At 40.8% G+C, this 26,797-nt stretch overlaps 1 protein-coding gene across 2 annotated transcripts in view; it reads left to right on the top strand.

Moving 5' to 3' along the window:
• rab28 (RAB28, member RAS oncogene family) overlaps window positions 1-25,419 on the top strand; it is a 30,718-nt gene extending 5,299 nt beyond the window's left edge. The window contains exons 2-8 of one of the 2 annotated variants that reach the window (XM_062426254.1): window positions 1,571-1,667; window positions 4,667-4,755; window positions 6,842-6,971; window positions 19,209-19,312; window positions 19,414-19,491; window positions 22,241-22,342; window positions 23,795-23,897. In XM_062426254.1, the coding sequence (XP_062282238.1) occupies window positions 1,571-1,667; window positions 4,667-4,755; window positions 6,842-6,971; window positions 19,209-19,312; window positions 19,414-19,491; window positions 22,241-22,336 (594 nt within the window). In that variant the 3' untranslated portion in view covers window positions 22,337-22,342; window positions 23,795-23,897. Of the gene's footprint in view, window positions 1-1,570; window positions 1,668-4,666; window positions 4,756-6,841; window positions 6,972-19,208; window positions 19,313-19,413; window positions 19,492-22,240; window positions 22,343-23,794 lie in introns of both variants that reach the window. The other variant, XM_062426256.1, reaches the window with a different exon arrangement.
• The last annotated feature ends 1,378 nt before the right edge of the window (window positions 25,420-26,797 follow it).

Here is a 26,797-nt window from a genome sequence, read left to right as displayed (position 1 = left end):
CGATTTTCTCCTTGTTGCGTCAGTCACCTCTAGTAATTTTTCAGTCACTCTTGCGTCTGTGACATGCTCCGCAGGCTGAGATTTAAAAAGTCTGTTAGGTTTAGTGAACTTTTAGGTGGGTGGATAAAACATTATTCTGCTCCTCTGAGGACATGTTAACCAAGAAAGTCATGGTGCAAAAATCCGGATAAAACATTCAGTGTGTTTAATTAAAAGTTTAAAAATTAAAAGCTTGGATACACATAAAGGTTTGATATGAAATTTGGCTTCGACAGTGACAAATCAGTGCCTTAGGAATGCCAAACAGAGACGCATGTTTGCTTGACAAATCTGTGGTTAAATTACATAAAGGTTATCCTAATTATATTCTACCGTGTCTTCCCTGGAGTAACTTAAATAAAATCTAGTCTAATTTGAAACATTATTTGGTTAAACTTTACACCCTCATTAATAGGAGGGAGATACCAGCGCTGGCTCGAGTTAAAGCTCAGTGGATTGAAAGAAAGAATTTAGTTTTTAAATCCTCTTACTCTCACTGATTGTCAAGAACCACATTAAAATGCATTCGCTGCCACATGAACACTCAGGGAATCCCATTGCTTCACTTCTCTGTTGTGTTTATGTAAGCACACTGCTCTAAAGATAGCTAATAGACGTTCAGCACTTCATTTTTTTCCCTATCCTCATCCATCAAATGAATTAAACTTGGCATGTCAAACCCTAGCTATGAATTCCCATGGATTTCAGGAGAGCCCCTAACATGCTATTTTTTTCTCTCCCCCCCCCCCCCCCCCCCTCCTCACCCCCTTTACTCCACAAACACAACAGTGACAGTGATGGAGGTTTTATAATTTGTGGCAATTATTAGGTCTGCAGTCTGGAGACATGACACATACTCCAGACACCTGTTTTTGCAATTTCTCGTTGATTTTCACTGTCACAGCCTCGCCGGAGCGGCAAGACGGCAGAGGAGGCAGACAATTACATCAGCGTAACCTTCCAGTCAATCACAAAGTTTTTTGAAGGTGCTTTAAATGGATTTTGTAATGATGAAGTTAATGTCCTGTGTCTCGGTTACATCACCTAAGAATTATGGCTGTGCGCTATTTGGAGGGGGGAAAAAAGAGTTGTGTAGTGATATGATAAATTATACTGTTGTATTTTTGTAATCGCTTTGAAGATAAATATTAGAAAATGAGATATTGTAAAAAAAGAAGCTTAGTTTGGCATTTGCTTCAGTGTGAATGAAATCAAAGTTTTTCTAGTTCTGCTTACCTCTGAAATATTACTTTTTCAGGAAGTGCATTAATATTCTGTATATTTTCCCTGGATGGAGTTTTGCAGCATGTAGCATTTTGCCCCAGGGCTAGTGACCAATGGCCTGAACTGTATGTGTGAATAATGTTTATAAGCTGAGGCTGCTCTGTATGCTACACTAAAAAGCATTTTCTTTTCTTAAATATTTAAATGCTTAACGTCTTACACCTTTTTTTATTGGTTCTCCTGATTGCTGGAGAGCTTCTCTGGCATTCATTCACTGCGTCTCTCCCCTTTTGTCTCTCTGTTTCAGACATCACTCGCCACCAGGTTTGCACAGGAGGCCTTTGGGAAGCAGTACAAACAAACCATCGGCCTGGATTTCTTTCTGAAGAGAATAAGCCTTCCAGGTGAGACACCTTTATAATCTTTTGGGAGCGCTCGCTTGTTCAGAGACTCGGCATGGACACGCGTGGTGCACAAGCACGTAGCGGCAGCTTGCAGACTTGTTATTGCAGTAAAATACTTTGGATGTGTGTATTTGAAGGTTGTACACAGACAGACTGACTTAACCCTTAATTGTTTTTAATGCCATAATATCGACCTTAAGCCCGTGTTTGTGTGTGAACATTATCAGTGCTGAAAAGATCCCGAATATTACCTGAAGGTGTAACAAAGAGGCCGTTTGTTCCACCGTCTCTTCTCTTTCTGTCGTATTTTCTATCTCTCATATTTTCTTGTGCAATTCGTATTTTCTCAGTCGGACATTTCCAGGCAGAGCTTAAGTTTATTCTTCAGGTTAAGTCGGGAGCTGAATGTGTCTTTTCTGGTAGCTCCTCATTGTAGAGTGTCTGCCACTTCTCAGGCTTATTCACTCTGAAAGCTCTTCTCTCCAGAGCAAACAGCACACTTTTTTTTTCTCTTTTTCTTTTTTTTCCGACTCCACAAGGCCAATGGACAGCTTATGTCCAAACGGGCGAGCCTTGCTCATAATTCTGTGGGCACAGTACAGAGTAAATACATTAACATTTTATATTCATATCGTTGATCCCCAAGTTCAACTGATCTTTGTCCTGCACCACATAAAACATTCATGCTCTTATTTGTTTATGTTGAACCCGCAGAAATAAAGCCATACTCTGTATCCCCCTTAGATCTGTAAAATAAATGTTTATTGACTAATGCTATATTTAGATGAAAGTACTCCATTTTTACTTCCTAGCATGTGAAATGGGGATTTTCAGCATTTTAAATGGCATTGCTTAAAACTCTGCCAAAGCCTAAGCTCCAGAAATCTGCAAAGTGCCTCCATTCTTTCATTACTAATAAAACAACATTAAGCAAGGGCAAATTAAGTGCTAAAAGTAAAAGTTATGCTGATTTGTGAGTTGGCTGAAGGATTCTATTTTGATTCTGTGTCAGTTTCAGCTTATGAGACTTAGGAGAACTAAACCCCCAAAAATGTTGTGGTGGAGTCAGAATGAAAGGAGCCAACCATAAGCACAGGCTGGGCTCAACTCCTTAATACGAACTCGAACAAATGCTGTTAATCGCGTGACTTCTCTTTCCAGTAAGTTCTTTCCTGAAATAATTACTGTACATTTGAGTGCTAAACTGTAAACCTTTGTTTAAATATAGTGTACATATGTCTGTATCAATGGAGCAGCAACAACACGGGTTCAACACTACAGTTGTTAAATGGCCCATTTTCTGGGGAATTGGGTGTTGATGAGCTGATGAAGAGGAGGGTGGCTCTGCAAGCTGGGTGGTCCCCCCCCCCCAAACTTTGTTAGGACCCCCACCCTGCCTTGTATTGGAGAGGTTGTGTGGCTCTCCGGGTCTCTGTGGGGCTGTAAGGGTCTTTTGCAGCGGGGGGGAGAGTAGCCTATAGCCAGTGCTGGCCCCTCTCACCATGAAGGCCCAGCTTGTCAAACTTAATGTACATTTTCCAACGCAGGGAGAGGTGAGGCGAGGCCGACTGGCACACAACAGCCTCCTCTGTGTGTGCTTTTTTATAACAATACCTCTTCCAGATGTCTCAGCCAAACCAGCGAGGTACAGGCAGCGAAGGGGATCGACCAGAGATGGATTTAACTTGATAAATTCTTTCGAACCCTGACTGTCGGAAGCTGCTGTGCTGTGTCGGCTTCACATGGAGATTGAGCTGAGAGGAAGATCTCTTAATCAACTTTAACCAACTAATTGTCCGACTTTATCAGTTTTAATGTTTGTCTGTTGGGCTCGCAGGCGCAGTTTCTACTTCTTACAAAAGCACAAGCAGAAAAAACGTCGGCGGTGTCGAGTCAGCGTGAATCTTTGAAACACAAATAAATCCAGTGTCCGAGCACAGTGGATGGGCGGTGGATGGCTCTTATAACACCAAGGAACCGTTATTCATTGCACTCCTCAATGTAGCTTTACATTGACACTGTATAGTCTGGATGTAGTGACTGTGAACCTCAGCGTTTCCTCCCCTCGTTTTAAAAAGGGGACTTATGAAGGAGTTGAGTCGTCCAGCCGTGTCCACAGTGTACGCTCTGCTCCCCATCGCCGCTCCAGCCCAGTGCAGGGCCTTCATCACACCAACATAAACTCCTCGCTGTCTGGTCCTCCCTCCTCCTCTCTTTTTGACTTTTTTTTTTACCACCCCTTTCATTTTCCAGAGGAAGAAAATATTTATTTGGATTTGGTTTTTGTGCCCTTCTTTCTCTCTCTCTCTCATTCAGTCCTTCTTTCTCTTTCCACAGGCATGAGGACAAGAGTCTTCTTTTCCTCTTATTTTTTGTTTAATTATTGCTATTTTCCTTAACAGCACATAATTCTCCTCACTTTCCTTACTTGGCAGGATATTGCACAATGCAAACAGCTCTTCCCAGGCTAATAAGAAGTCTTTTTTTTTTTTTTTTTACTGCCAGGGTATTGAGAATGTTTAAATTAGAGGGTAAGCGTACCTATTCATCCCCCTTAATCTCTGAGCTGGATATTCTTGGATGTGAGGTGTGGGTGACCTGCCAGGCAAGAGTGCTTAGCTTGAAAGATTAATCCCTGATTTATTGTTTCCATTATGTACCTCAACAACGTTGACTTTTATTATAGAGATCACTCACCCAAAATGCAGGCTCCAGTTACAGCTGGCTTGTTATTTCCCCATGATTATAAACTTTGTTAAAACAAACAATGATCAAAAAGAGCAAAAAACATCCAAGGCGGAAACCTGAAAATTACAGCGTCATTATGTTATTGCTCATTTTGTCAAACATTTGATTTAATTGAATAACAGACAAAAGCCTTTCTAAGAAAGAAAGGGGAACATGGACTCAAGATGACTTTTTTAAACATATTTTTTGTCATTCAAATGTCAATTGTTATTTTATATCACAGGTTATCCTTTTTCCTTTTTCCCCTTTAGGCAATTTAAACGTGACCCTGCAGGTGTGGGATATTGGAGGACAAACGTTAGGAGGGAAAATGCTGGATAAATATGTATACGGAGCTCATGTAAGGTCTCTCACACACACACACACACTCACACACACACACACACACACACACACACACACACACACACACACACACACACACACACACACACACTTACTGCACTTGAGTCTTTTTATCCCTCCAACATGAAGCTAAAAGTCGAACTGTCATGAGCTCAGTCAGTGTCAGGAAGAAGGAAGGAAATGCACAAATCAACTGTGATAACTGTCGTGACAATGGTGAAAGAGTCAGAGGAAGCACAGGAAGAATTAGTTTTCAGTTCCCTGAGTGGAGCTGTATTGGTGACTCTGGTCAGGCTTATTATTGCAGCCTCGGCAGCTTCATTCAGAACCTGCCACTCCCTCCCTCTGCAGACATATCATAATAAACTGACATTTGAATTCACGGTGAGTGTAATCAGGTTAACAGAGCTTTAAAACTCTGTCAAATCTCTACTTTTTAAAGAGCTGTTATATTTTGCTGTATCGTGTAAGATTTAACACATGTTGTTATTATTGCATATTGTAGTTAGCAGGAAAAATATTAAAAAACAACGTACGTATATGTATTATCCAAACTTGCTCCAACGGTAAAGTCATTTAAACTGAAACTATTTAAGGGAGTATTTGATTATATTCTCCTCAAAATGAAGGAGCCTTGGGGAGCAATAGGATACCAAATTATGTATGTTACTCATTTAATGCTTTTCCTAGGGAAAACTGAACAAACTGAACAATGTCCTGATTAAAACGACAGCTGTTCCCTGCAATTTGTGTCAGTTTGTACATGTGCTAGCAACATCAAGCTTCCTCAGTTTGCCGTGCTGCTACAGACGAGCGTTTTCTGTCACCCCCAGTATGTTGATTTTTTGGAGAGGACTGCTTCAAGACGACACGCCTGGGTCTAATATAAGAACCACACAACAACACAAGACCTAGCGTTTGGGTGCAGGGAGGGAAATTGTCACCATACACCAGTGATACACAAGTACACCTCAGTCATATTTGATTATAGAAGCGAGGCAAACATCTGTATGAGTTTTTTTTTCCTTTCCATGAATCTACTAGGCTTTAAAAATAGTGAAAGTGACACAAATCGTGCACTTATTGTTTGTACATTAACCACATCTGCCGCTCTTCCTTTTGCAGTCACTCTCCTTCACCAGCGAGATGTCGTACATCACTGCCACATTACGACACTTTGCTTAGGGAGTTTCTCGTCGGCGCTGTATGAAAACTTTAACACCTATTGTTCGGCACTATGCGTCATGTAATCAATCATTGCTGTTTCGGAGAGACGCGCTGTAATTGTCAGAGGCGTAAGCTGTCGTCACCGTCCTCCCGTGTTGTGACAGCGCGTCTGTTGAACAAAAAGGAGCAGACACCCCTTCAGTCGTGTTGCATCATGCAGCAAAAGTAGAAACATTTACCTTGGCTCACATTAATTTCCAGCACAAGCTGAAGTAATGATAGCAGATAGTTGAGCGATGTGATAATTTGTTTTGAATTATGCCATCAGCTCTTGTATCTGTGTTTACTTTTTGATTAATTTATGCGTTCATGTAAGCATCTCTGTCTGGAATATTTGTTCAAACATGGGTCTGGTGTTGTTGCGTGACTGTTTGTGTAGAGCACACAGCCTTGAGGATTACACAGGGAGGGAGGAAAATGTCTTGAGGCAGACATCCTTCATTCATCAGCTCAGATAGTAGATAACTAGCCCTGACTTCTACTTCTCACTGAATTTCAAGTGTTTATAAAAAGCGAGAAGTGCTGATGTACAATTTTCATTTTAAAATAGACCCAGAGTTTGAACAGCCTTACGTACAGTGAATCATATAATAGCACTAAACATATCTTATGTGTGAGTGTGTCCCTTAATAGGCGAGTCTGTCCCCTACTCTAAGAAGAGGAGCAGTGCCACCTGCTGTTCCCTTGCTCACTCAATATTACTATAATATCTTAACATGAATGAATATCAGGTAAAAACTGAGCTGTGCACTCACAACCAGTCCCTCCCGCTGTGTGACTGTTAATGAAAGGCGGTCCAGCGGGCGTCAGAGTCAACATTGTTTCTCCATCTTTTTTTTTTTATCCCAATGCAGGGCGTCCTCCTGGTGTACGACATCACCAACTACCAGAGCTTTGAGAACCTGGAGGATTGGTTCAGTATGGTGAAGAAGGCCAATGAGGAATGTGATATTCAGCCTGTTATGTCCCTGATAGGGAACAAAGGTGAGTATTACACATATATTAAAAAAAATACCCAAACACACACATGTTGCTTGTTTTTCATCATCTCATGAGAACATTAAGTTAAGGATTATTACAGTACTTTAAAAATATGTTCTGCAGTTTAAGATTGTAAATAGTTTATACAAATGTTTGCGTTATTTATTTTAATTTCTACCAAATGGCTGTAAATGAAATGAGTTTATCTTACATGCGCTGGACTGATTATTTCTGTATCTATTCATTTCACCCTGAGACATTTTTCATGTTACATGTCTGTGTTTGTGTGTGGAGGAGTGAGTGTTTGATGGTAGCAGATGTGTTTGTTAGAGCACCAGATAACTGATCTGCGTGATAAGCAGGTTGATAAGAGAGTGAGGTTTTGGAGCGATGGGAATGCTGATGTTTGTGAACTCTGGGGAGTAAGTGACGATGATTTAAGATCCCCGGGCAGACCGACCTAGGGCACCGCTTATCTGTGCCCTCCTTCCCCTCCCAGTCAGTACACCTCTAGCCCCCCCCCGGCCCGAGCCTGTGCTCCTGTCCCGAGTCGTTGGTTAAGGAGAGGAGACGAACTCGACGTTAACCAGAAGGCTCTCCTCCTATCAGCCTGCGCCCATCCACCCATCTCCAAAATAAAGAGTAATAATGATGACTCTTTTTAAACATCCCCTTGACAGATGTGGAGTCATGGCTGCCGTTGTGTTATTGTAAAGTGAGGCAGCAGTGTGTGTGTGTGTGTGTGTGTGTGTGTGTGTGTGTGTGTGTGTGTGTATAATGGTGACTGTCCACCTTCCCGGGCGATGATGAACGGTCAACAGAGTGGTGCCTGCATACAGGAAGCTCTCGCTAATGTTACTCAGCGGGGACCATAGGTCACGGTTTAATTCGCCTGTCTAGAGCAGATTCTCTTGTCTTCGCATCCGTTGCATCTCCTAATGCCCCGGCTTTAACGGTGGGCGCCTCTGTATTTAGGCTAGGTTCTGGGTGTGTGGGTGAGTGTGTGTACTGTAATATTTAAGTAGTGTACATCCCCCTGTCAGACTCCTCACCCCCACACTCACACAGTCATGCTCCCCCTAATGGCTCTATTGCTGAGAATGGCCCATGTGTGTTTTTTCTGTTCCTGCAGGCTGAAAAAAGGAAAACAAAATCCCACACAGATTGCCCTTCTAGGAGCAATCAATTACCTTGTGAGACTTTATGAATCCCTGAACCCTCCCATGGACTCCTTTTTTCAGAGCTTGCCGAGTTAGTCTAGCCTCTAGTTGGAAATGTCCACACCTACATTTCTGTTTTAGTTTCTCTCTCTCCACCCTCTCTTAGTTATAACCTTTTTAAGTATTATAGCTTGTTTTGTTTTTGTTTTTTCTAACTTAAATGCTTGGCTCACGTTAACAATGAGCCGAACGTATGAATACACAGCATTCTTTTGGCAACAGAGTTTAGATTTCTTTGAAATAGTTCCCATGATGTCGGACTGAGTGAGGCAACATGTTTGTGACAACCGAAATAGAAACACAGACATAACAAGGCGCTTATAAAAACTCTACTGATTTATGTCTCTGTGAGGACTTGCCGGAGAGGAGATTTTGGTGTTTCACCACTCAGTGTTTATACATAGATAAACTAAGGTGAACAGTGACTGTAGAAGTTGCAGCATGGCATACAGCCGAAAGTTTCTTTTCTTTATGCGCTAAAGGACCTGTTACAGTGTTTTACATTTTTTTGTGATCTTTTCAGATAGAGTCAACATTGAGGCTACAGTCCAAAGTCATCTTGTTTGGCTTACCAGCAGTACATGTGCTGCAGTATACATTGAGCTTAAATTTCCTGAATTAGTCTGCGCCTGCCTTCTAGTTTAATTTGAACAGGGTTCTTTACCCGATGTACCGTAATTGAGCCCATGGACCAGACTGGTTCATTAATGATACTGTCTCCTCCTCTCCTTACCCTGGCCTGACTGCCCTCCTGTGCCATGTCACTGCGAGGGAACAACCTTTCCTTTCTTCGGCTTAGCATGGCCGGCTGGGGTTAAGTGTGCTTGTTAAGCACCAGTATGCTGCACCCCCTTGCCCTCTACATGCTGCCCAGAGCCTTGTGTTAAATAATGGCACCACTTGTAACAATTCGGAGAGGAAGCCAATGAAATGTTTTATTGAGGACACACATATGTGCACACAATTATTTATGCAAGTGCATGCGCGTGCACACACAGACACTCACTTCACCTAAGTGCACAGAAACATGTACTTAGGTAAAGCGACACACTTGTGGAGTTTCTGGGAACACACGGGTAATGGAAGAATGCTAAGCTCTTGGTCTGTCTAAACATACTATAACTGTTTATTACAGTGCAGCCCAGTGTAACACTGTATGGTACACAGGAACCTCTCAAGAGAAATGTTGGCTTGTTGCACAGACATCTCTTCCACCACTCCAGTGTTTCATTTTTAGTAGACTTATTAAGTGCTGTGTGTTTCCAAACGATAAATTCTGTTGCTCTTTGCTTAACAACAGCTGCATTTGGCCTGTTCATGACTGTTTGCCTTTAAGATCAGAGGTTGTCTGAAGTCACTGATATAAAAAATATGGCGTACTGTTGGCAGCTCTAATTGCATCTTCCTTGTGTGTTACCACATACACATAAACATCACTGAGTGGGATCATCTCCATTTTAAAAAGCCTTAGTTACCGTTTAAAGTTAACACTTTAAATTAGTGCACATATTTCTCTGTGGACATTAAGCTTGCGTCGTTTATCAAACCAATTTGTTTTTATTGAGTGGGGATCGCAGGACCCCTGCTCGCTCCCCACACATCACCCTTCCCATTGCTAGCGCTCTCTCCCTCAGGAACTCCAGGAGCATCCATCATGGGCTTGTACAGCCCTTATTTGGGTGACTTAAATGGGTTCAGTTCTCTTAACCCCTCCTCATCACTCATGGCTTTTTGCTTAGAGGTTCTAACGCTGTTCACTGCCGATCCACTCAGGCCTGCCATGGGAAATGTTCCCTTCTACAGGGAGATAAGATCCCACATGAGAAGAATTTGTACACTCAATTGTGTCTTACCTGCCTTTCTCTTTTACTCTGTTTCCTTTTCCCCTCACTTTATTCTCTAAGTCTCTATCTTGCACCATCTCGCAAACACACTTGCACATTCATTTTCATTCCTGGGCAAACACTAACTCTTTCAATCATATACTTAGATTGACTCTTAAGGCTTATCTCTCACATGTGTAGACTAACACTTCTGCTGTAGCTGCCTTTACTTACAGTAATGTCTTTTCATTGGCTCTGTGTCCCTGTTGTGTTAAACAACATACATGTGTTTGCCTTCTGCACGCTACGGCAGATCTCACCACATACCGTTACCCGTCGCACTTCTCTCTCCCCAGTTTTCCATCCAGCCATGTGAAAGTCAAAGCGAAACATGGATCTTCTTGTGAAGCATGTCCTTGCCACCAACATTGTTAGTCTTGAGTTGTTTGCCCTCTTGGCAAGGCCTCTGGTGAAGTTGAAGCCCCCCCCCCACACCCCCCTCCCAACCTCTCTCACCCCCGTCACCTCCCTGCCCCTGTAAAGCTGCCACAGTTCCTGTCTGTTCAGTGTAGGCCTGCACATTTCTTAATAGAGAGATGCTCAGAAGTCCAGGAGCGCAGAGGAGCTCAATGCGCTTCTGTTTTTGGTTTAGCTCAAAAATGTTTTTCCTGGCTCAACCCACTCGTACTTAGGTCCTCTTACAACAAACTAAAAGGTCCTAATTGCCCCCAAGGGAAAGGTTTAGCCACAATAGACATTAGGTGGGACAAAAGCCCAGTACTCTTACCCCAGCACCCTCACCCCTCCCCAGATAGAAGGGATGAACACGTCAGCAGTGTCTCTGTTGCACTGTGGGTAGTGCAACCACAGGTTCGACACTGTAAAACATTATATATACAGTATATAGACGTAGTAAGGCACGGTGTACGGTTGGATAAAGATCTGGAATGTTTACAATTTAGAGCAAATCCAGTGTTTCCTGTTTCTCTTTTCTATTTTATTAAAGGCAATGGGCCAGGATAGACGTGTGTATCAAATTGTCTCAGTAACTGCGCTGACTATAGTCGGCCGTCGTCTTGTGAGTCTGGAAAAGATGGGAAATAAAGATTCAGGTTACAAGAGGGTTACTGAGGGATGACTGAAGAATTACAGCTGTATTACACTGCGGCCGATAAGTCAGTGTAAAATCACTGCTGCCAATACTGTCCAGCAGTGATGAAGACATTCTTACGAGGGTTTGTTTACAGCTGCACAGATGGCTGATAGGTGGTCTTTCCCACATAGGACAATGCTACGAGTGCCGATCTGGTATTCTATGCAAACGAACTAAATGCTACGATTTAATTGTAACAACTCTTTGACCCAGCTCTGGTCCCTGCACTCATCTCTCTTGACTCTCATGCCTGTCGAAACATGGAAGCTCCTCATTCATTTTAGCCATCCATAAAGCAAATATTGTTGCACATGCAGTAGATGATCAGTCTTCGAATACCTTCTTGTGTGGTAAGTCATGGGCCATTTGAGTTGCACAGCGCAGCTTAGCCACCTGACCTGAGTGCAGCCTGGAACCCTCATCATGCTCAGGCTGTACTTTATTTCTTCACTTCTCCACAACATTGATATGGAGGAATTCCTGGAAGGGGCCTTGCTGACACAGGGCTGGGTAAATAACCGATTGATCTGGATCCACAGGCATATATTATAAATGTATGTGAAAAATCAACACAGTTTTTCCCCCTTCTTTTTTTCTGCTAAATCTACTTTTTTGAGGTGTGAAATATTACATCACTGACTTTGCCCCCTGTTCCCCGCATCAGGTTTTTAACTTGGACAATGTTTGCTCAGGTAGTTGCGAGCAGAACTCACTTTCCATGTTGCACTTCACTGCTTTGGCTTTAAGTCAAATATGTAGGTCAGTCCAACGCATCACTGCTACAAGCAAAGATGATACTTCACATACTTTTATAATATCTGCCCGTGGACTTAATAATTATGAATACACTCGTGATGTGACGCATAGAGTTACGAAGGCTCCCCTGTGCTCCGTATAATTATTACAGCTCAGTTATGCTGCCGGCTCACAGAGGCATGTATTACTGCTTGCTCATAAAAGTCCACTTAGTTTAACAGCGACAGGAGAGCTTGGACGACATGGCCAGTGAAACCTCGGGCAGCGTCTTGTGCGGTCGGCTCAGAACTGGGCCTTTTGTTCACTTTTCACGAGTCCTGGGAGCCCGTTAACCGAGCCTGCAAGGCCTTCGGCCCCATGTTTTACTGTGGCAGTGACAGCCCAGCACTCCAGCTCTCTCCCTGCCTTTACAGCTACTGCTGGACACTCTGTTTCACATTCCCTGACCGGGGAGGAAGACCACATTGTTTTACTAGCCGCTGTGGAGTATCTGATTATGTTTTAAAGTGCGAGTGCTTGTGTGTGTGTTTGCACGTGTGTGTATCCGCACATCTTTTCACGAAGAACGATCAAATGACAAGATGAGCTGTGATCAATGAGCTGTCGACAGAACACTTCTGACCTAGTGGAAAGCGAGTCCCATAACGGCCCCGGCCCGTTTCAGGCCACCGGGGCAGGGGTGCTGAAGCACAAAGAGCGCTCTGTCTCTGTCAGGATTCCCCCGAGGACTCCTGCACAGGCCCCGCTCACCTCGACAACACCGGGCTACTAACAGCACTTCATCTGTCTGTACTCACTTGAAAAAGTCATGATAACATTATTAACGTAGCTTCAAACTTTAATATGCTGATAATTATTTATAATTATTCTGCCTCCAGTTCTATTCATATAGATTAAATTATACGATCAAAGTCATTAAAAGCAGTATAAAACTGACTATAGATTACTGAGATATTACTGCATTGATCTTTGAATTACATTTTCCTCAATTGTAAAGGGCTGTAAGTCCAAAAGTAATGTTAAAATTATTTTCAGTTTCCGACACTTTTGAATTAAATTTAGATGTTAGTCTTGAGAAAATAAACATAGCCTACTGTAAACAATACCTACACTGTTGCTCTAATAAAATGTGCAAGTGTACCGTTTGCATAGTTACTTGACTTCTGAATGACTGCATAGTACACTTCAGCGTAAAGAAAGCACAACTTCTATCACACGTTTTTTGTATTTTTGATTGAAAAAAAGATATGAATCATTTTTTAAGGGGAATGAAGTTATTTGCTTTTACATTATGCTGACTATATTTTGAATACAGGTAGAGTTATCACGCCTTTCACATTTCAAAACACAGTTTTATGAGCTCTCTCCAAGTCATGTAAACCAGTTGGACCCAATAGTTTAAATGTTTCACATAAATTCCTCCAGTCATTTTGCTTTATTAGCCACTAATGCTATGAAAGTTAAATCAATGTCTTATTCAATCAAGCAGCGCACTGAATGATTCATTATACTTTTACAGACTTTTTGAAGTTGTAAAAGTTTCCCCGCATCTTGTACAAGAAAATTTAGGGGTAAATAAAGTGTCACTTGCAATTAACCTCCTGTATTCTCAATCACGCTCGAAGAAGAAACTATTCTGTTGCTATTCCATACTCCTCTATTTTCAAAATTAACTTTGATTTTGAAGTGTCTTAAGTGCCCTTTAAATTATTAGAAATAATCAACTAACTTGTATTTATACTTTTTTTCTTTTAGTTCAGTTTGCTGGTAGGATAATATGGCATTTATACATATAATATCACAACATATTAATCCCACAGAGAACACACAGTAGACTGACCTGTGATATTGTTGTAATGTGGGTGACTTGTGAATTTTTGACCACTTGTGGTGCCATAGAGCAATATTCTTCTTTATACTTTATACATTGTACTTTCTGTGGGAATTTAAAAGTAACATTCAACTTAAATTTAACTTTTAAAAATGTTAATTGAAAACAGCTTTTTTTCCAACCCCAATCTGCCATTTCACATTGATGTACAGATCAATAAATAATAACTTTATTAAACAAAAGTCCAAGTCCCATTGAGATTGGCAAGGAAGACCTGGTCAAGTTGCAGACAAAATAGTGCAAAACCAGGCAATAAATAAAAAAATGTTGAAAACTAATCATGTTAATGAAAACAGCTTTTCTCCCCCAACCCAAATCTGCCATTTGACATCAATGCACAGATTTTCATTTTCATTTAAACTTTATTAAACCAAAGTCCAACTCCCATTGAGACTGGGGACCTATTTGGCAATGGAAACCCGGTCAAGTTGCGGACAAAATAGTGCAAAAACAGGGCTTACAAAGGAGCCATTTTTCAGTCAGATATTTAAAATTCCTTTTGCAGACTATCCCAAGTGAAAGTGAAGCAGAAAACATGTAAAGGTCTTTCCTAATCTCTGTCTGAACTTTAGGGACAGACAGCAGACGTGTGATCTGAGACCATGACTGCAAGATGAACTTAACTCCGCAAAGATATGACAGAAGTTTGCCGCGAATGGCTTCATAGATAAAAATATACCAATGACTCAGCACAATGATGGCAACATGCGGCGACACTGTGCTGCTGCATCGATGTAAGAAGTTACTGTGAGTAACCAGGATGCTTCGAGACATGCAAACACATCTTCTGCCTCAGAAAAGATGACGGTGTTCTTCTTATATAATTGAATGTGGTGAAGCAGTTGGGAGTACAACACCCTATTGAATGTCGGAGCTGCAGAATAGTTGCGGGATGTTTTTATTAACCGAGCGGTGCACAGTGAACATTTTCGCTCAGACAGTTGTAAGTCAATTCATTAGCAGTCGGAGTTGGAGTATACAGTCTGAATTGGTTCACGGTTGTCATTGAGGGGAAACTGAGACGAACCCTCTTAACAGGGTCTTAAAGGCATAGTGTGAGGTAATGTTGGAAGTGATAGGTTCTCCCCAGGGGTTGATTAGGCTCAACCCTGTAACTTTCACTTAATGGGATATGACCCCTTAGAGCCCCAAGTCTCTGGCAACACACGCCCCACCATTACTGCCACACACAGACACATAGACACACACACAGTTCACACATTCCTCCCTCGTACTCCCCACTGCACCAACTGCTGTTTAGTTTAAAATGAGGCTGTCGGCAATTAACTGTGTTAAGTCGAGCTTATTCTCTGGCTGTTGCTCGCTGGGTAAACTGTTACAATTGGTCCCCAGCAGCCGGCTTGGTAGAACAGTAAGTAGGTTTCTCTGTTATCACAGCATGGTTTTAAAAGGCCCACTGAGGATCTCAGTGCAGTGTAGGATTTCAGGCTGGTTAGCCAACGTAGACCTATTACTTTATTGTTTTACCTTGGCAACATCGCCTGGTAAAAAATCCTTCCTCAGAGTCTCACCTTGTTCACATTTAGCTAATTATCAATGAGAATATCAATAAAATGTGTCTGAAAATGGAAGCTACATTAACTATAACATTTTAGTTTTGGTGTGGATTTTCCCATTTAATGCAAGACTTTTGTAATCTTTCAAAAGAATTAGCAACACAAAGCTGAATTCACCAGTAAGACCAGTGTTAGCCACTGTTCAGTAATCAACATTTCTTTCCACTTTAGCTACACTTACTATGTTTTTGCATTAGCATTATCCTGTAATGATAACTTTTGGCCACAGTGGCAACTTTTACTTTTACTGTAAGTTAGGAAACAGGGACCCGTTTGCAACATGAGATAATTTTCTCTAATTTTAACATATTTAAATGAACAAAAGAAACACAGTACATGGCACCATATCATTGCATGCAAAAGGACTGTAGGAGCTGCACATTTATCTGCAAGTTGAGTGACAATGTTCGTCACCATTTGCGATCTGCGTGTTAGCACTGCTCCTGAATCACTTTCATGAAACAGGCCGATGGAAGCTAAACAACAATTACAGGATAATAGAGTAATAAAATCAGTAAACTCACTTTGTAATGTGAGTTAAAAAGCATAAAGCATTAAGGTTCACCAACATTATCTTTGATTAGCCATCATAATCTGGTGATTGTACCAGGCCAAGTCAGCAAAACCACTTAGTGTGTTGACCTGGACAGGGATGTGACTTACTGCTTATGAATTTAACTTTCCATTTTCAAGAAATGGAATGTCTTATTTCCTCTTTCAAAAGTTATAAAGCCTTACTTTAAGTCTTAGCCCATTAACGATGATGGTAATTTATTTTTTCACTTATTTAAATTCAGTCACTGGCAGTTGGTACATCTTCTCTTCACAAGGACACATGGTATTAGTTTAAAAGCTTCCTCCAGGCAGATTACATCCAACCTCCTCACAGATTCAGTTTTCAAGTTTTCATTGACATAAAAGAAAACCTGTCCAAGTCTGTCTGGATTCAGGATAATCTGGTCTGAGTGAGCGGATTCTTTCCATGAAGTAGCTCAGCTGACATCCTCACAGACATCAACTTAAGGAGAGGAGCATCCATATTTTCTTCTCATTTGGTTGTGTTCCCATTTATGGCAGACATCACTGCTTTAACGAACCAGTTATTTATGGTAAAAGCCTCATTTATCCATTAGATATTAATCTCTAACTGTTGTCTTGTAATTTACAGCATTGGCATGCAGACCTTTTAAATAAACACCGATGGTGACCAGAGCGAGGGAGGGCCATCGCTCTTGACGAGTGATGATCCCCTCCACTATCTCTATGCACTCGGAGGCCTAAACAGTTTATTTCGTGTTTGCAGTCACTTCCTAGGGGTTGTTAAGCTGATGTACAATTTGACAGAAACAGAGGGAAACCAGATCATCGGAGGAAGATTGTTTTGACCTGATAAGTAGAAATGGGTACATTAGGGAGAAAAATGGAGCAAAACACTAAAACTGTGGGATTAGTCCTGTATTCAGTTTACACGGACAAATGCCACATGCTTCTAAGTTCTTCTGTGTGAGAATGTGGGCCTACCTTTTACTTTGTGGGGGACCTATTAGTAAGTAGCCGCTCACAAATCACATAATGTACTGAGAGCACACAGAAAAATGAGAGTGAGGAATGTGTTTTTATACTTAGAGTTCCGTTATATGTCGAAGAAAATGTGTTGACAAAATAATCTCACCACAAGGTTCATTTAACTGCTATTTTTGAGCTTTCGGTTGTATCACATGGTCATCAGCAGATACTTTGCCCACTTGTCAGAGAATAGTAGATGAAAAAAGACGTGTTGATGCTATTGACACAGTTTTAAGTGCTAAGAAATGTTGAACATGTACAATTCCTTGACAACTGGGCTAATGAAGCTCAAGTGATACAATCAAAAGTCACAGAGAAGTTATTAAATTGACCGTATAGTGCTGTTTTTCAGGTCAGGAATGAATTTTGAAATCCAGTAGTAGAATTAGGGCTGCAGCAAACGATTATTATAACTGTTTTATAGTCTGCTGAGATAATTTTGTTTCATCAACAGTAAAAAACCTAAAGATATTTAATTTAAATGATATATATGACAGAAAAGAAAATCAGCCAATCACAACATCTTAGAGGCTGTTTCAAAAAAGAGACCAAAACAATAAATTGATAGTAACTCTGATTAGAATTTGATGGTAAATGTCTGAAAGATTTCTTTACATTTCATTTTTTTGCTGTCTTTTTGTATTTGTATTTATATTTTTAAAATTTTCCCTGCAGCTTAGCTCTGAAATTCCCCTCCGCTTGATGCTCACACCCACAGGCACGAATCAGATACCTCACTCAGTCGTACCTACAGTGACAGTGCCAGTCTTCCTCTGCTCCTGAGCCACTATGTTAATATTGGCTAATCTAACTGTGACACATGATTGATAACCTCTCCCAAGTGTGCAGGATCCAAAGGATTAGCAGTGTTTACTTGTAGTAGCAGGCTGGGTACCTCCGCCGTTAATGACTGGAATTAATAACCTGCTGACGCCCATGAGACAGCTATGTTTATGTACAGGCAGAGACATGACAGTCTGCCCTGGACATTGAGTAGATGTAAAGTGTCTGACCTTGCACAGAAAGGTTTGTGTTTATATGTCACTTATGATGATGGTAATATACATTTTAGTCTAAAATGACTCAAACCAAATGTATTTTTGTGTCTGTATGGATTGGCCTTTAACATTTTTAGGTCATATGACTTACTGAGATATTAATAATACTGAATTAGTGCAGTATTTACATTTTCACCTCACTTTGTATCTGTCTCTCTCTTTCTCAGCTTCTGGGTTAAGCTCACGTACACACACACACACACACACACACACACACACACACACACACACACACACACACACACACACACACACACACACACACTAAGGGGCATGAGAACGAGGTAAATCCTTGACAACTTCAATGAAACCTCACACAAAGAGTAAAACTCGGGGGGACGAGAGAAACGCAACACCGTACAGTAGCCTGACCTCCTCCAGCTACCATAGACATGTATGCACCAGATACCGGGTGTGGCAGCCTTTCCGCAACAAAGCCAGAAATAAAGAGCGCAACTATTGCTTTCAGCAGCAAGACCCTCAGGTGACCTTCCTCATCGACCCCTGCATGACCCTGCAGTGAGGAAGGAGAGAAGCAAAGCGCCCCCGTATCACTGCACAGGAGTCGAATGCACGGGGACGCCATCACAATAGCTAAAAAGGAAGGCGCTGTCATTGTGTGCTCACAGTAAATCAGAGCGAAGATGACAGTCCCAGTTCTTGAGCCTCTGCGCACACCTTAAAGGCCGGGGCACACTCATAAGTCAAACTGTTTTCTCCATCGAATCTCTTGCTGTGAGTTTAGCCTGAAGTCTTCGGTCGTCCTCGTATTGTTTCTTAACCATTTCTCCGCAGCTGGGCTGGTTTGTCTGTTTCAGGTCAAATAGAGGTTCATGGCTGCAGGGTGCAACTGTACCAGGCTTACACTGAGGAATGTGTCACATCAAGCTTTAACACCAGCTGGGAATGGAAGCTCGGGGCTACCGAATTGATCATTTCAATCTCCCTCATAAATTTAAAAATACAACAATCAGTGGCTGTAGCTGCCGAAAGCAACATGATTTAATGATGCTTTGTTTATGTGCACCGTCCTGATACAACAGGCACAAACGGTTATCTTTTCTGATTATGTTCAGATATGTGACAGAGAGAGAGAGTGCTGTATAACCACCATATAAATCTTATATATATCTATATCTATAAATCTATAAATCTGTGTAGAAGTTTCCTCACGTCACGCTGTGTTTGGTCCACAGTCGACCTGGAGCACATGAGGACAGTGAAGGCTGACAAACACCAGCGCTTCTGCCAAGAGAACAGCCTCGTCAGTCAGTTCGTATCGGCCAAAACGGGGGACTCAGTAAGTATCGGTCGACTTGATAAGTTACAATAAAAGTGTATAAGTGACTCGAATGAGACTTAACCTGTCCCATTTTTAATTTGTGTTATTTCTCTCTTCAGGTGTACCTTTGTTTTCAGAGAGTTGCTGCTGAGATTCTCGGTGTAAAGCTCAACAAAGCAGAGATAGAGCAGTCCCAGGTGAGCCCTTTTTTTTCCTCTTTTCTTTCAAATTTCACAAACATTTCTATGCAGCTGCCTTCGAAGCTTATTTGTTCCTTACTAAGATAAGAAATGTACACATTTTTCTCTGCTTTGCTTTGAACATTCTGCTCTTAAATGTGTAAATGATTGGTTAAAGAGTGAAAGCAGAGGATGATTCTTCTCTCCTAGCATGATGTGCGATGTTACGCCTGAACTTAAGGCGGGTCAGAGAGAGTGTGTTAGTTCAGCAGAGGTCACCACACACTGTAAAGGACCTTTTGTTGTGTAAACATGAGTTTGTTACGTCTGCCTCCTGTGACCGTCTACCTGCCACTGACGCTGCCCATCTGTAAATAGACCCACACTGACCACATTAACGCGTGAAGTCAGAGGTTAAAGGTAGGCAGTTGTAGGGGTGAGGAGGTTAGGCTGGCCGTCTGATTTATTTGGTTTATCTCCCCCACTGTTTTGGGCCAAAACAGGGTCTCATTTGCCAGCCAGACCAAGGTGCCCAATGGTGGCAGCTGTAGGATTTACAGGGTCACCTCCCCCAGAAGCATTAATCCTAGTTCTGATATGACCAGTTGGAGCCACACTGGCTGGGTAGCGGTTGAAGAGGCTGAGGGGGCTACAGAGAGGTCAGGACCCCCAGAGAAGGGAGAGCATGTAAGAGAAGGACTGACCAAATTCTCAAGCCGCTCCCATCACCAACACCACTGCTAACTGAAAATGACCGACCGCTAATGGAGTCGTCCGTCTAGTTTGCTCTTCTTCCCCTCCCTTGATAGCTCTGTCAATAAAGCAAAGTGGTTTAATCCAGGCTAATCAAGCAGGGTGAGAGGCGACGGCCCAGTACGCTCTTCAAGGAGAGAGTGGGAACACCAGCTGACAGAAAGACGATGTGGCAGTGTGAAGTGATTTTTGAATTTATATTGCAATGTATATACAATACAGACAAAGCTCTGATTCAATTTTGTGTAAAGAATAGTGTAGTAACCTCATAGTGGTAGCTTTGTTGTCATTGCTTAGTGACTTTACATGTGCACTAATTAAAGTGCCTACTCTAAAATACAAAGTGAGTGAATGTAGTAAAATATGATTAATATGATTTTATATTATTGTTTGAGAGACTCAGTGGCTTTCTCAGCCTTATCAATGAATCTGAGTTAACAGTAGATCTCTTGCAAAAAGTTGACAGAAACTTTGAAAACATAAGTAGACCATTCATGATATGAGATTATCTTCTGAGCATGATGTGCACATTGAATAATTTGTAAACATTATTCATATTTCTAATATGTGTTACTAATTATGTGCACAAAAACAGCAGTCAAGCTTTCTCAGTATGAATCATGAAAGGGTTCATTCTGAGTTAATCCACTGGTTTGAACTACGGAAATGAATTTATTTACAATCTAATTTCCCATCCAGAGAAAAAACAACAGCGTACAAATCCTCAAGATGATGATATATTTTTATAACGTTTGTGTTGAAGCACAACATATGAATGAATGACTCCTGAGTGTCATGGATACAGAGATGAAGCTTTGAGCAGGTCATGGCTCAGGGTCTATCCTCGGGGCCAGTAAAGCCTCATTATCAGCTGTCAGGTTTAGAGAGCCGAACACGAGGGTCACAACCCCTAACAGTATTGTATCTGCCTGGCAGCTCTCTCCGTCATGGTCCTCTGTCTGTTAGATCAGATGGCGAAGCCACGGATCACTCACTGACTCCGACACCGGGCTTCAGCAGCTCGTTAATCAGACAGCCAACCAGGTGCTGGTATTCAGCCATGTGCTCTGCTCTTCGAGACCAGCAGTCTGTCATAACATTACCATTAAATGAACTTGACTTCCTGCTAAGTCCAAACTCACTGTATGTCCAAACTTGTTGCATCAATGGATATAAATATATATGGGATAAAGGAAGGAACAAATACTGCCTTTTCTTATATTGGCAACATAAAATTAGATTCCTGTATTGATAAGAAACATAATTGTTTTTCACGGTTTCGATCAGTAATTTAAATCAACACATACAGTCGTTTTACTTTTATATTATCTATCACTATTATTCAGTGCAGAAATAATTAGTTGATTTAATCGATCAGTACATTGACAGAAAATGAATCACTAAACATTCGCTAGATCTTTTCTCTCAGACGTCAGAAGTTCTGTCTTTCTTTCCTCTGTTTGTAAACTGAATGTTTTTGGTTTTGGTCAAACAAAATCAGCAATTTAAAGATTTTACATCGGGCTACTAAACAAAAACTGACTGAAAAAAGAATCAACAAATAATCTACAGATTTATTGAGTATGAAAATAATTGTTGTCCTAATTTAGTGTTTTAAAGTTTTTTTCCTTTTTCCACTCAGGATTAAGACTCGAGACTTCTTTTTGTCATCATTTATGTTTCCATTAGAAATTTGAAGTCAGGGATTCTGGTTTCATGATGAATTTTTGTAAAGTCATGTTTCTGGCTTGGCTGTGCCCACTGATGTCACGCTTCACATGTTTTTCTCACATTTCTTGTTCATTTCTCTCACTCTTTAACCTTCTCCTCATCCTCTGCTCTCCACCGTCCCTTTTGTATTCCACCTATCTAGCTTTGGTCTCCATTGTTTTCCCTCCTATCATCCTCTCTCATGCCTTGGGTCATTGTCATTTGCCTTTTCTTTTCTCTTTTTTTTTGGTCCTCCTTGCTATCCTCCATTTCTGCACCGCTGTGATGTGTTGAACCGGCTCAGAGGATCGTGAAGGCCGAGCTGGTCGACTACCCTCAGGACGAAGGCCCGATTAGACAAGAGAACAACCAGAAAAGCAAAATATGTTCGGTTCAATAGTTGGAAGTACGTCTCCAGTTACATAGATATATATATATATATATATATATATATATATATATATATATATATATAGATATAGTGAAATATATATATATATATATATATATATATATATATATATATATTTCACTATATCTGTTGAATGCAAACGCAGTAGCTCTAAAGTTGTGGTTCAAATTAGAGCTCTAGAAAAAGTAGAGAACCCCTTCAGACCTCGTCACAACTCTTCAGTTGTAGTGTTATCATAGAGTTGACAGTATTATGCTAAACTGTCTAAAGAATCCAAGCTATGTGGGGTTTTGGTGAGTTGTTTGAGAGTGATGTAGTGAGAAAAACCTTTATGACAGTAACAGACTTGACTCCAGTATGACCTCTATCTGTGTGTTGACCGGTGTGGGCAGGAGTGCACAAACAATTTGACCAATGACTTAAATCATAGCACTGACTTTTTTCTTTTTTTCTGTTTTAAGGCCGTGTGCCAAGAAATGTTTGGCAGGCTGTGGACTGCAGTGTGTTTTATTTCACTGTAATCAACAAGTGATCTTAAAGAGAATAAGAGAAGATTTCCTCACTGTTGAATTCCCTGTAGAGCTGTAAAGTGAGGTGGATCTACCGGCTGATATAATGGTTGATTTAAGTTTTTTTGCAGATATAAAATGATTAATGTATATGAGGGGTGAACCAAAAATGTATTTAAAAAAAATGAAAAGCAAAACAATCATTATAAATCTTTTGATCATACCTCTCTAGTCCCCTTCAAAAATATCCTGTAGTCATCTTTTGTCACTGTGTCCAGATCAACCTGCGATTATTCCCAGATTTCTTCAATTGTGGCGAATCTCTCTTTCAGCCCCTATTTCAGTAAATCCGATAACTTGACCCTTCTCCCATGCTATTGATGGCCTCTGGGAATTTTTTGGGTTCCCTCCCTCATGTGTTGGCTGATAAGAAATTCCAGTTGAGAAATTACAAATATAAGATGTTAGAAATGGTGTTGCCGTTGCATAGTTTGTCCACAAGAAAATGCTGAGAGGTATGAACATATCTTAGTCACAATTTATACAATCTAAATGAATAGATCCTAAATACAATCATAATAGTAATATATTTTATTTAGTATAGCACCTTTCACAGAAATAAAATTCACAAAGTGCTTTACAAGAATAAAACTTGAAAAGTAAAAGCATGGAAACATTAAAAACAAAGGCAATAAAAACACAGTAATCATTTTGATTTTGAACACAATGACATCTGAAGTCTCAGATATTTAAATATTTAAACATTAATGCCAACCTCAAAAACCAGCACTGGTCAGAGATAACTGACCTGGTCTTTTTTGAAAATATAAATAATTGAGTTCCTCAATATTTAACACTTAAGACTTAGTGCTGGGGCAGCCTTTTAATTACTTGTGTGTGTTTGTGTTTATCTGTCTCTCTGTTTGCATCTTTTCAGCGCGTGGTGAAGGCAGACATTGTAAACTACAGTCAGGACACCGTGGCCAGGACAGTCAACCCCCCTCGAAGCTCCATGTGTGTGATGCAGTGACCCCAATCTCTCACACACACACACACACACACACACACACACACACACACACACTCACACACACACACACACACACACACACACACACACACACATAAAGATGTACAGTTGTCTTCTGTCAGTATTCCTTTATATATTTCTTTTCTTGGGGTAACTGGATGAAACGCGTTCAGACAGTGTTCTCTGTATTCCTGTGTGTCAGCGAGGGTGAGATGAAGAACAGACTGTGTGGTTTCAAGGCCTTGGCCTGTAGTTGAGATATTGAGCAGGGACGATTTCCCGGGTGGTTTACCAAAAAGGAAAAAGGAACCTCAATTTTTTTCAAGTTTTCACGCAGCTATTCTTTTTATTTCTAAGATTCATCTTATATATAATAGACTCTTTCAGTGTTTACTTGATTTCTGCATTAGCATGAGGCTGGTTGTTAAAAAGAAAAACAACAACTAATCAGGCGATTGAAAGTATTTTTATATTTAAATATATTTTCCTCTGCCATTGCTGTTAGATATTCTCTTCAATGATCGTATATGCTGTAGTTTATTCCTAAAGATAACAGCATCAACACCTTCAAAGTCTGTCTCGATAACTACAGCAGCAGAGTGCATTCTGGGTAAGTCTTAAAGGGAAACAAACAGAGAGCTGAAACCAAAAGCTGCATTTTAACATACTTCGGGATGTTCGTTTATGTCTGTGGTGCTCCTCAGTTGAACAGAGAGGAAATAGGTGTTTAATTTAGTGGACCAAAAGGAATTTGTTTTCTATTTGCCAACTAGCGGCTTGCTTGCAGTAGCAGTGCTGTGATGTAAACTGTGTACCTTTATTTCACACTAGAAATATTTCAATTTTACAATCTTAAAGTCTAGATTTACATTTTTTATTCTGTATTCTTCAGGTTATATCCAAGTTATCTGCAGAAAGTATCTCCCCTTCTATTAAAGATTTACATTTCTACACTGTGTGACCGTGCTGGGTTCCTCCTGGTAGGGGATGATATAGATGCTGTGTAAAGTGTTGATAAAGCTCGATGAATATGACACAGGAAGAGTGGAGTTTCAAGCTGAGCATGAGCTGAGCTGAAATGTACCACGGTTTAGTAGAAGTCTTCACATAGCCTTATTCAACTGTCCGTTATAGAACAGAGGTTTCCATTGAAGGATGACTACGACGCATGAAATGCTTCGTAGGTTCTTCATTTTGACCACATGTTAAGTCTGTTTTACAGTTTGTGTGTTGTTAGAGAAGACTGACACGTTGTAAGTTTAGCCAGTTCTGTCTTAATGGGTTTTACATGATAGTACTTGTTGGCATGATGGGATTCATTATGGTGTCCACCTATCAAAACATCCACCATGTGTGTACAATAAAAGCAACCTGTGCTCCATTTCAAAGCTCATTGAAACTGATTAGAAATCCTCTGAATGCATTCAATAAATTCTGATCATGTAAATAAAATGTATGAGTTATAAGAATGTACAGTTTAAAGTGAATGTTTAGTTGACGTCATATAGCTGTATGTATTTGTGTTTCTGAATAAAAATGCTACATGGAAAATAAAAAATGATTTGTGCCGTGTATTTATGTATCATTTGTTTGTGATGTTCTTTGTGGGAAAATTAAACTCAATTAATTAGTGGATGAATTTAGTTTGAGTAGTCTAGTTTTACTACAATACAAGCTCTTTCAATGTGTGCACGCCTTCTCATTCTTCAGCCTTTGTTAGCTGCATTACTGCCTGAAGTACGCCACATCTGGGTCTCAATTTCTTTGCAATTTTTCACTCCATGAGGGCACAAAAGACCACACTAACACTAGGAACAGGCTCATATGAGCTGCAGGTGATGGGAACTGGACTATAACTGATGAGGGCATTACAGATTAAGCATCCATGTATTGAAATTTAAGCATAAGGACTGAAACTTGACCACCCTCAGAGATCCCCCTCTATACACACTAAATCCCTGGTTAGCTAATGAGCCACCTGGTCTTTGTTCAGTAAATCTTCACTGAAACAGCCCCTAAATCCACTCTGGACAGATGATACAAACAGCTTTATAAATGGATGTAAGCTGTATTAATTAATCACTTAAATAGTCCGGCCTTTTGTTGCTGTCACACAACCGTAAGAGGGTTCTGGTTTTGGGTTTAGCCTATTTTTTAGCCGAGTCAATGTCACTGAAACCACCAGTGGATTAAGAACATTTGAAACCACAGAGACAAACAAAACAAAGACAATATCTTTACGGGAATCTCTTGAATTTTATCTTCATCCAGGTGTTGTTCAATGTCACTACTTGTCTGTCGCAGAGCTACTCCAAACAACACTGAAACTTAATGGAGAGTCAGACAGCCCAGCTGGGGTCATTCCAGCACACGTGCATTGTTTCGCTTCAGTGGACGTCTTAGGAATTGTCTCTGCTGAATTTTTGTCAAGAGCTGTCACCAGCGCTGACAGGCGAGACTTGCCCTTGGCTTTGCTGCTGTTTAGACAGGTGCTTTTGCAAAGAAAACAACTGCAGCTCATTTCCAGCTTAGACACCCACAACATCGACGTTCCCCTAAAGACGGAAGGAAAGAATATCACAGCGTGGATAATGCCTGGGAAGGCTGAGGCTTTTGACAGATTGGCAAAAGTCAAGGGTGATTTACGTCAAAATGAATTTGTCTGTCTCTTCAGAAGCTGCATGTGACTCATTTTGTGTGTTAGTTGGTTTTGGTGTTTGCTTACTCTCCATTTGGGTACACATACCAGTGGAGATGCAAAGGTAAACAGTCAAACTGTACCATGTATTTGTTAATATTTAGTCAACCACTGTGACACATTAAATTTGCTCACTACTTTGTAGTCTCAGAATAAGTTTTGGTCCACCATGAAACCAAAACACTTCTTACCTCTGAAGGTCTTTGCCTCTA

The sequence above is a fragment of the Scomber scombrus genome, chromosome 9, assembly GCF_963691925.1.
Source record: "Scomber scombrus chromosome 9, fScoSco1.1, whole genome shotgun sequence".
NCBI classification, from domain to species: domain Eukaryota; kingdom Metazoa; phylum Chordata; class Actinopteri; order Scombriformes; family Scombridae; genus Scomber; species Scomber scombrus.
The sequence above is the reverse complement of the archived record's forward strand: the minus strand, read 5'-3'. Positions and strand labels throughout refer to the sequence as shown.